An 11,337-nucleotide genomic window follows, 5' to 3' on the forward strand; every position below is an offset into this window, starting at 1 on the left:
GACACAAAATGGCGTCGACTAACACCGGAAATGAAAGTTCATTTCAAAATAAAATATATTTAAAATATTGTTTTTAAAAAGTGCCTAAATTATTTAAATGTACAAAAAAATTGTGCAAATGAAGGCAGAGTTTTTAATACATTACACGTATTTACAAACAGGTAGTTATTTGCATGAAGAACCAAGAAAAAAACTCGAACGTTAATGAACTTCAACCCAAGCGGATGAGGAAAATTACATAAAAATGCTTAATGAGCCGAAAAGGCTGACAAAATATCAATTATGCGTCTTGTTGCGTTTTCACTGTACTCATTCGGCTATTTTGTTGTTGGAATGTGGTTTTCCTCCTACGTCCGGTTGAGCGTCTTCTTCGTCAGTTTTAATTTGTTGCTGCCTTGAGAAACTGGTTTAGAAAACCACATCATGTACATTTCTGGAGGGGAGCTATTAGAAATAAAAAATAAAATAAAAATCAGGGCACTGTTCTGTTCTAATAAAGCTTAGCTGCTGTAATCACTTATTTAAGGTAAACATTTGAAATTATATTAATTAGTCTACCGCCCCTAGTGGTCACAGTGAAAATTACACGTGCAAACTTCTGTTGACTGGTAAATAAACATTTTAATTAAAAAAAAAAAAAAAAAAAGGATTATCCTGATACGTTTACCTTCTTTTTAATGGCTGTAGTGGGTTAAAAGTTTTGCAAATAAAAATGGAAATAATTTGTACTTTATATTAATATGTATATAAAATCCATTATGACTATTTGAAGAAATATCCACAGTTAAGCCTTTTTAATGAAATGTGCTGAAACAGAAATGATATGGTGCTTCAAACTGTAATTATTCCCTGTTTACTAAAAAGCTACTTTTTTAAAATAATGGTTGCAATAAATAGTTAAAAAGTTAGGAGTAAATACAAATCAGCAGCTTTGACCTATTTGTAAGTTTCTTAAGGTAAATAAAGCTTGTTAAAACAAAAAGGTTTGAAGCTTAATTTCACACCTCTTTAGTTACACATAAATCTTTCCTGCATTAATGTGATAATATTTTAACAAATTAAAGGTGCATATTTCACAAAAACATAAGGGAAAACCATGCAACCACAGATTTTTTTTTACGCATGTCAAGAAAAAAGTATAAAATATGAGAAGAAAATAGTGGAAAAATAGAAGTAAAGTGTTTTTGGAATGTGTTTGTCATCTTATAAGTGGGTTACTTATTAGATGTTCTAAATGTGACCATGATGGGGAAGCTTGTAAAATCAAAGAAACATAGCTGGGGAAAAAATGTGACACAGTCTACATTTGTGTTACAATCTCTGTGGACATAATTTTATGACACCCACTGTCTGTCCTGTCCAAATGAAAGTGGAGTATGAGCACAGAGGGATCAGTTTTCTGTCACTTCCATTTTTAGTTTCACCCGGCAGGGCAAGCCAGTCCATGCTTTAGACTTAGTGTAGCACGAACAGGTCACAGAATGACACTGATGAATCACACTTTAATACGAATATTTACATATATGTTTAGAAGACAACAAAGGAAGCTGTTCCATTTATTCCCTTATGAACAGTTTCCTCCTAGCTCACTCCAAACACTCCTGTATAATCAGATCCCCCCTGAAGTAGGTGAGACGACCCTGACTTTGTGTCAGCACATTGCTAGAAGGCCTGTCATTACTAATGGATGTGTTTGATGGAGCAGCCAGGCTGAGTGTGTCTGAAATCAGATGGAAGTGCAGGACAGGAGGCTCATCATGCAGCATCACGAGGCTCTGTGTGTTCGCAGTCAGGTTACACTGCATCTCTGTTTCCAAATCAAAACAGTCAGCTGAAAATAACCGCATGCTCCTATTTATACATCCAGTTCAGCAGTTGCACTTGGTTACCACAGAACATGAGTCGGCAACTTTTATAGCATCGGCCTGCATTGAAAAGTCAGTTTTGTTTGCCTAAAGACGTTTTATGGAAGCCCGTTTTCGCCAATAAAATTTAATAAAATGTCTAATGGTATGCCATAATTTTGACTTTCAAAGTCATTATTTTGACTTGCAAAGTCATAATTAGAGAAACAAATTCATAATTAGAGAAACAAAGTCATAATTTCGACTTTCAATGTCATTATTATGCAATACAAAGTATAAATTTTGACTTTGTATCTCATAATTGGATTTCTTTTCATTGGCAGAAACGGGCTTCCATATATTTCTACAGAAAAAAGACAAATATATGATTTCTATTTTAGGGATGGTCATGCTAGTTTTCTTCATTTACCACATTGTATTTTTTTTTAAGCCTGCACCTCTCTGGCAGAGAGACCCAGATGTAATAAAAGTTAGAAAAGCTGCACTGACAAGTAAACTGTAGAAAAACGGTGCACCTCAAATGAATTTCTGTAAATGTGGGGGGAAAAAAACTGTGTTGCCATTTTTTCCCCAGTAAACACAGGAAAAGTTGCCTAAAATGAGTTACAGTAAATATGGAACATACTAAGTGATCACACATATGTGGATGGATCTGGGTCCATGTGACCTTTTTGGGGCCTGGATCTGGACCGCCATCCACCTTTTAGAGAACCCTACTTTACAGTCAAAAGAGGCATTTCTGCCCCTATTAAATATAAAATACATTAAATTAAATGTAATTTGTTCAGAGATGCAAATACAGTAGCATAAACTTGGGACAAAAAAAATCAACTAATTAGGTGTTTTATACATAAAATGTGTAGTTTGTGTCAAGAAGAAATTAAATATACCAAAGAAACTAATGAAGGTTATTTGTATTTTTACATGTTAAAACAATAAAAATGACCAAAATTTTATTGAAAAAAAGGAAGAATGAAAAAAAATCTTTATTATATCCACTTCTTGGAGTAAAGATGGAAAATCAGGACAGTTGATAAAAAAAAAAAAAAGTTGATAAATTTCCTCTCATAAAGTCAAAGATCTTTACTGACTTCAACTTTCTTTCATTGTTTCCATGGAAGGGAAGCTGCTGCAGCTACTTCTTGGTGTTTTCAGAAAGTCTTGCCACATATTTCTGCTATTTTATATCTTGATTTTAAGCTTAAATCTCATTTCCTTGTTAATTTTGCTCAAAGCTACAGAGAGCCACAAGCTGCTGCTCTGCCCTGAGTTTGAGGAAAACATTAGCATTTTTTAGATTTGAACATTAAACATAGATTTGATGACGTTTTACAATTAATCTCCTAAATCAGGAGGATAAGAGCAGCCGAACTGCGACACAGACTGAAACATCAGCAAGCGAGGAAACAGGAGACGTGAGAGTGAAAAGAGAAGTAAACAGTTGTGTCTAAAGATCTGCTGTGTTTGTCTTTGTCAGTGTGTGTGTGTGTGTGTGTGTGTGCTGATCAGAGTCTCAGATGAGTTTACTCAGCAGGCAGGAGGCCGCTGCCTGACTGGATGAGGATTTAATGAAATAATGAGATGAGGCCTGAAGCCTCCAGAAGACGACACTAAATATTGATTGGCCTAAAGTTCAGCTGCGTTACGGCCCCAGACGGTTTATCTGAACATGAAATAACATGTAATGTGGACTGACTGTTGGAAATGCCACACAGACTGAGCAAACAGTCACGTGACAGTTCGATTGAAGGTTTTAAGGCAGGCGTTTGGAGTCCAACTTTTGACTATGAGACCATCTAGTGGTGGATTCTGAACAAATAAAATTCATTTGACAGCTATAAATCCATTATGTCAGTGGTTCCCAACCCTGGTCCCTGAGGAACACCACCCTGCGTGTTTGAGCCGTTTCCCTGCTTCAGCACACCTGATTCAATGATTTAATTACTTCCTCAAGTTCTGTTGAAGCCTGTTAATCACTAAATCGTTCAAATCAGGTGCGTCAAAGCAAGAAAACAGCTAAAACATGCAATGCGGTGTTCCTCAGGGACCAGGGTTGGGAACCACTGCTTTATGTGACACCTCATTTTGAGATAATCCTTCATCAGTACTTGAAGAAGCTTCTGTTCATTTATGTAAGAATGGTTACACGCTCTCATCGTTGACCATAGAGCTTTTATTATTTTGATGGCCTCAGTCAACAAAGCTGTAAACTTGTGCTGACTGCAGCGTTCATTTCATGGCAGACAGGAGTCTTGAACGTCCCTCGGCTGCTCCTGACTCTCTGTCTGGGTGTCCTGCCACATCTGACTGAAGGGACATCACACTCCAGTGTTTCTTAGGTCTGCGTTAAACACGTTGGACTGTCTCAGGGGTCTGCATCCTGCGGCTCTGGGACCTCAGGTGGCCCTTCGGTCCCTCTGCAGCAGCTCTTTGAAGCTTTGACCAAAACTAACAGGAAAATGAAATGTATGGGTTTTCCACTTGTCAGTTTTTTCTTTGAAAATGTTTTATTTTTAATAACTTTAGGTTAATCCTACTCACTTTAACTTTATGCCATATTACTCTAAAAAGGGATGCTTAATAAACATTTTCAGCAAACAAAGGACTCAGATAGTCCTGCACAGTTCAGAGTTTTAACTGTGATCTAATTTGATATTTTTTTCCTTCTTTACCTTCATATGGTAGTTTCATTTGTCCTAAAATGTAAAAATATCGATAAATGTCAAAAATCCTTATATAATTTTAGTTTTATTATGTCACCCCAGCTGGAAAAGCTCCCCTCCATTGAACTCAAAGTGGCCCATGGGCCACCAGTTGATAATCACAGTTGTAGCACGTTTTGCGTCTCCGGACACATTTTATTTAGTGAACGAAGGTGTAAATATCTCTGTTGATTGTAAAAGTTGCAGACGCCCGGACGGCCTTGTTGTCCCGTCGTTGTTGATCAACTGGAGGAGTTGCTTCAAACTAACCTGTTGACAGTCGTCTGAAAGGCCTTGGCAACTTTTCCACACAGCTACAACTTTTTAACAACCCTCATTTAATCATCTAAGTCAAATGTTTGAATCCTGGTGTCTCGTTTTGACGGCGCTGGTTAGAGTCGTATTAACTTAATCTAATTAAATCCCAGTGTAAACAAGATAAAGCTAGAATTCAAGTTGCTGCTTCCTGACCTCACCAGGAAAAGGAGATCACCAGACGTCACACATCACGCCACATATTCTGTTCTCCAGGATGGACACATGAACACTTTAACAGATCAAGTCCAACGGGGCTGGAGATGTCTTGGATTGGTCATCTTTTCCCAGGATGCACCTCCCACATGAGGTGACCAGAGGCTTAGTGTGAGCCTGATTAGGTGTGCAGCAGGTGGGGACAGGATGTCAGACGGGACCCAAACAAACGCATGGACGTAGATCTCCTCCTGTGAGTGTTCTTCCATCATCTTCTCATTTATTTATATTTAGTTGTTTTGACTGAATGTTTAGTAGCATCTAAACGAGATTATTTTAACTGCTTGTAGTTCTGTGTCACATTTGGTGGAATTGTCACTCAGCACATTATTACAGAAATGATAATAATTTTGGTTTCTAATTAAAAGTGGTTAGCTTAGTGGTTTGGTCTTTTTCTTCATTTCATAAGTTTATTAGCTACACTCAAGGTTTATAATCTCCCTGGAAATGCACCTGTTACCCTCTTTGTTTGTATTTTTGTGCTCCGTTTTAGTTTATGTTTAGCGTGGATTTCCAAATTATTAACCAGATTAAACATCCTGTCAAGTCCCAGGATTTCTTCAGTTTTGTACGTTAAATATTCACATTAATAGAAAATATCGTTGCACAAAATCTGCAGATGATGTATTTTATTGTGCTTTAATAACGCGTTCATTCATGCAGAGTTCAGCTGCTTCTTTAAATTCTCCCGGTTTTGTTTTCTGATGGACGTGAGGACCCCGTCACTGTCCAGAACAAAATTGGGTCAGCTCGTTAACATTTTAAAAACTGGGCCGTTCTAAACTGGCTTTCAGCAGATTACAGCGCCAAAACAGGTGCGTGGGACCAAAAGGCACTTAGAGCTGAAGGTGTTTTCCTGGACTTGTAGTTTCCCTGTCAGAGATGAAGGGCGATCCTCTGTGACTCTTTGAAGCCCCCGAGAGACCAGAGGGACATCCAGAAGGTTTTTAAAGGGGGACCAGATGGGGGCCACAGAATGTCTTGGGGCGGCACATCAAAACTATAAGCAACTAAAGAAAATGCATTTCCGGTGAAAATGCAGTGTGAATGCTGCTGATGAACTTGCTGAAAAACAGCTGAAATTAGCTAAAGAAATGCTCAAATGTAGCTGAAATGGAAGAAAAAGCCTAAAATAGTAGAAGAAAGCAGAAAGAACCCATATTTACTGAATTTGGGTTTAAATAAGCAGAAATTAGCATAAAAATTTGGAAATTAGTTTAAAAAAAGCTGCAATTAACAAAAATAGCTGAAAATAAACCAGCTTTTTCTGCACTTTTAATTACTCTTTAGATGTTAATTTTAGCTTTTTCAGCTAATCCCACATTTTTTTTTATCTCATTTCAGCTCTTTCCGCTTCCTTCTGTAGTTTAAGCTTCTTTTTGCCTTTTCAGCTAGAAAAAAAGCTGAAAGGAGCACAAAAGCCTGAAATTAGCATAAAGAAGCTAATTTGGCTGAAAGTAGAAATTAGAACAAATATTTTGAATTTTTCTGAAAACAGCTGAAATTAGCTAGAAAAAGTTTAAAAAGTAGAACAAGCTGAAATTAGAAGAAAGCAGAAAGAACACGTTTGTCCAATTAGGCTTAAAGAAGCAAAAATTATCACAAAAAAGTGGAAATTTGCAACAAAAAAACCCCCAACAATAACAAACAGCTGAAAATCAGCTAAAAAACAGAAAGAAGCTTAAATTACCAGAAAGAAGTGGACAAAGTACATTTTGCTGAATTAGGCTGATAAAACTTCTAATGAGTGCAAAAAATGTGGAATTAGCTGAAAAAGCAAAAATCAGCATAAAAACAGCCAAATAGTAGCTGAAATGGCAGAAAAAGCTGCAACTTTCATAAATAAGCTGAAAGGAGCTGAAAGAAGTTAGAGCACAATAATGTTGTAGTTGGCAGAAAGAATCTGAAAGGAACACAAACAGCTGAAAAAACAGCTGAAATTAGTTGAAAGTGGCTGAAAAAAGTTTAAATTTGCAGAAGGACGCTGAAAGAAGCTGAAACAGAACAAAATGTGAAAGGAGTAGTAAAAGGTTGTAAACAGATCCAAAGATTTGAAGGATGTAAAATGAGCTCAAATATTTTTTATTAGACAAAAAGTAGCAGAAAAGGCTAAATATTCCAAAAAGCTAAAGTTGCACCAATACCAAAAGTATGAACGAGCTGAACGTTTTGATTTATGGTTTGTTGAAATAGCTTGAAAACTACAGGATGAGAATGATGCTGAAAAACGTACAGAAGAAAAATGGATGACAATTGCGTGAATGCTTCAAAAACATTCACACAACATGATTTCAGGAGTTTTTACTGCTGTTATGAAATACTTCAAGATGGGATCACCTTCTGACAAACACTTGTCCTCTCCTTTTTTAAATTCAGGTACCAGTTCCAGAGAAGATGGTGTCTGCTCTGCTCACCTTGTTCTCCTCGAGGAAACATGTTCAACCTGCTGAGCAACTGCTGCAGCTGGGTCTCCAAAATCCAGGAGCCACTCAGGTACAGAGGACACCACAGGACAAAACCTGCATGACAATAAACACATTAAATCATTTGCAGTTTTGTTGTTCGTGTCAAACATTTTGTCGTCGTTTGCTGCAAACAAACTTATTCCTTCAGCTTAGAGGTGGCCAATTGTTCCTGTCTCCACAGGAAAGCCACCGTTCTCGTTGTTGGTCTTGACAAAGCAGGAAAAACGTCATCCATCAGAGGGATCCTGAGAGGTGAAACGTTTTCTGTCAAACTGAGACCTGAACTCTGAGAGCTGAAGGACTTTGCTGAAAGTTTAGATGCTAAAGTCAAAACGAGCAGAAACATGAGCTAAACTAAAGGGGGAGTGGTGGCGCAGAGGTTAGAGAAGATGGGCCTGTGATTGGAAAGTTGCAGGTTCAACTCCTGGTACCGTCAACATCAATATGTTGGTGGAAAAGGTGAAACACCCACCCCTGCCTCCACCCTCACCTGCCTCCACCCTCACCTGCCCCGCTCTGTGCCCCTGAGCAAGGCCCTTAACCCCCACCACCTGCTCCCAAAACAGGTTTCTCTTGAAAATGAGTTCTCAATGAGACTAATAAATAAATGGTGAATGAAAAAAAAAAAAACTAAACCATGAACAGCAGTAACAAGCAGCAAAACAGAAACTAAAGGCTGAAGCAGCAAAACTAATAGCTAAAAGCTGAAAACAGTAAAAGCTTATAACTAAAGCAGCAAAGCAGCAAATCAGAAGCTAAAACCAGAAAAAAACACTAGCTAAAACTAACAGTAGTTAATTAATAACTAAATAAAGCACAGCACCAACCAAAAGTAGCAAAAAAGCAGGAAAAAAAATAAAATGGCAAAATGCTAGCTTAAAAATAAAAGTAGCAAAGGTGAGATATAAGTAGCAAAAGTTTGGCTAAAAGCTATAAGTGGAAAAATGCTAGATAAAGTTAAAATAATTGTAAAATGTAGAAAACAGTGGCAAAAAGGCTAGCTATACAAGTTAAGAGTAGCAGAAGGTTATCTAAAAGTTAAACATAGCAAAATGCAAGGTGAAAGTAGCAAACAACTTAGCTAAAAATGGAAAAAGTACAGCTAAAAGTAACAAAAGTGCAGCTACAAATTAAAGTGGTAAATTGCTAGCTAAAAGCTGAAAGTGGTAAAATGCTACCTTAAATATAAAAAAAATGCAAATGTTAGATAAAAGTAGCAAAAGGCCGGCAAAATGCTAAAAGTAGCAGAACTGCATCCAAAAGCTGAAAGTAGCAAAAGGCTAGCTAAAAGTAGCACATGGTTAGTAACAAACTAAAACAAGCAAAACATTAGCTTAAAGCTAAAAGTAGCATACGCAGATTGAAATAGTGCAATCAGATTTTAAACAGAACAATGTTTTTGAAAGGACTAAAGAAATCTCAAAGTATTTGTTAGATTACAAAAAAGTTAAATATTATAAAAGCATAAAAATCACAAGAATCAAAAGCTATAGCTGAACGCTTATGAATGGAAAAACAACATTTTTCAGAAGATGGAGCGCAAAAACAAATGAAACATAAACAAAGAAACAGACAAAACATTTTTCATGCTTGATAATATTTGTAAAAAAAAACTCTAACAAGGTTCAGTCAGGTCATCTGGACAGCTTCTTTTTGTTTTTTTGAGACGTTGCATCCCTTTTCCAAAGAACTTTAGCCTCAGAGGAGTCGACAGGGGAGAGGGCGGGCCCCAGAAAACATCTTATCACCATCAAACTGGTTGTTCTACTACGGGAGTGTGCTGCTTGTGGGACTAAGTTTGTTTGTGGCTCCTCGGACTGATGAAGTCTTTTGGATGAAGGACGAAACGTCTCAACAGAAACAAGACCAGATGACCTGACTGAACCTTGTTGGAGACGAAGCATTCACACAACACTGCCAGTAACTGCAGCTATGAGGTTTTTTATTCAGATTGTAAAACAACTACTGGTTCTGCTTCAGTTCCCACTGGTGCTGACCCGGGGCCCACCCACGGCTGCGTCAGGAACGAGCTGAGGGTTGAGAACTACCTGGTCACTCTGCTGGACGTCGGAGGATCCGTGGAGTGGCGCGGAGCCTGGAGGGAGCTCTACGGAGAAGCTCACGGTCTAATCTTTGTGGTGGACTCCAGCGACAGGCAGAGGATGAAGGAGGCCCGGGAGGTCCTGGCAGAGCTGCTGAAGCAGCCGAGGGTGGCGGGGAAACCTGTACTAGTGTAACTACGCTCTGCTTTTAACCTGATGATCCACCATCACGCTCGGCGGTGCAAAAAGAACAGATATTCACGCTTCAGTTGTCCATTTGGTTTCAGGCTGGCCAACAAACAGGACAAAATGAACGCCTTGGTGGGAAGTGAACTGATTGAGATTCTGTCTTTAGAGAAGCTGGTCAACCAGAGCCGCTGTCTGTGCCATATTGTGAGTAAAACCGATCAAGTTGAAACAGCCGGGAGAATTAAAACTGTTCTGTGTGACCTGGGTCGACCTTTTCTGTTGGCTCAGGAGCCGTGCTCAGCCTTAATGGACCTGCGGCGTTGGTCGGACAGGAAGATTCTGCGAGGCCTTCGCTGGCTGCTGCGGGCCGTTTGTCTGGATTATCCAGAGCTGTGTGCTCGGGTGGCCCAGGACAGCAAGAGGCCTCTGGAGCCGAGAGAAAGAGAAAAGAAAGGAAAGTCCGAGAAAGTACAAAGAAAAGCCAAAGTGGAACGGTGAGACAGGCTTTATATTCAGAGGATTAAAGGTTTCATTATTGCAGGACAGCATTCGGTTTACCAAGGAATATAATTAAAATGTTACTTTTTTTTTGTCTAATGTGCCATCTCAGAACGCAATCCAGCAAGTCAGATCTGCGTCAGCATCATGGACCCAGAGAGAAAAAGACAAAGAGCAAGGCCGAGGGAACGATGCAGCCCATCAGGAACATCCTGGAAACGGTAACATTTAGAGAAAAATCTAAAGTTGTGCAAACATCTGTCAAAAATACATTAAAATACAAACAGAGTAAAATGCAAACATTAATATACTTCTGTTAAATGACATTTGTAAATTATGTAAACAAAGTCTTTGTGTTTGACTGGCTGGATTCAGCGTTCATACTTTTGTTTGCCTGTTTTGGTTTTGCAAATTACCTCAGCGTGCGTTGAGCTGTTTTAGCCGTTCATATATTAAAACGTTTGGCTCATTCAGGAGACAGGTGCTATATGACCTTTAGATTTTTAAAAATATTTAATTTCATTTACATTTTTCTTTTAGAAATACATAAAGTATTAAGTCTTAAGTTGTCCCTCAAAGTATTCATCATTTTGAAATTATCTTGGTCCTGTTTTTGTCTTCTAACGTTTATTTTAGTTTTTTACTGCTCTTCTGTGACTTCTGGCTTTTACTTACTGTTTTTATCATTTTAGCTTTTATCCATCGTTCAGCTACTTTTAACTTTAGCTAGATTTTTGCTACCATTTCTTAGAAATTAGCTGATTTTTGCTAGTGTTTTATTACTTTTAATTACCATTTTTTTAGTTTCACGTATCGTTTAGCAACTTTTAGTTAACTACTTTTAGTTAGCATTTACTACTTAAAGTTAACATTTAGCTACTTTTAGTTAGCATTTACTACTTTAGTGTTTTGTTACTTTTAATTAGCGTTTTATTACTTTTAGTTGGCATTTGCATCTTTAAACTATTGATTTGTTACTTTTAATTAGCATTTTGTCACTTTCAGATATCATTTAGCTACTTTTAGTTAGCATTTGCTACGTTTA

General features: G+C 37.8%; 1 protein-coding gene across 1 annotated transcript in view; it reads left to right on the plus strand.

Moving 5' to 3' along the window:
* The first annotated feature begins 5,256 nt into the window (after positions 1-5,256).
* The window catches only part of arl13a (ADP-ribosylation factor-like 13A), a 7,601-nt gene continuing 1,520 nt past the window's right edge, over positions 5,257-11,337 (plus strand). The window contains exons 1-7 of the mRNA XM_037675739.1: positions 5,257-5,291; positions 7,475-7,591; positions 7,745-7,815; positions 9,544-9,796; positions 9,893-9,998; positions 10,083-10,288; positions 10,405-10,513. Of these exons, the coding sequence (XP_037531667.1) occupies positions 5,272-5,291; positions 7,475-7,591; positions 7,745-7,815; positions 9,544-9,796; positions 9,893-9,998; positions 10,083-10,288; positions 10,405-10,513 (882 nt within the window). The 5' untranslated portion in view covers positions 5,257-5,271. The remainder of the gene's footprint in view (positions 5,292-7,474; positions 7,592-7,744; positions 7,816-9,543; positions 9,797-9,892; positions 9,999-10,082; positions 10,289-10,404; positions 10,514-11,337) is intronic.

The sequence above is a fragment of the Nematolebias whitei genome, chromosome 4 (assembly GCF_014905685.2).
Source record: "Nematolebias whitei isolate Nwh7 chromosome 4, NemWhi1, whole genome shotgun sequence".
NCBI lineage: Eukaryota > Metazoa > Chordata > Actinopteri > Cyprinodontiformes > Rivulidae > Nematolebias > Nematolebias whitei.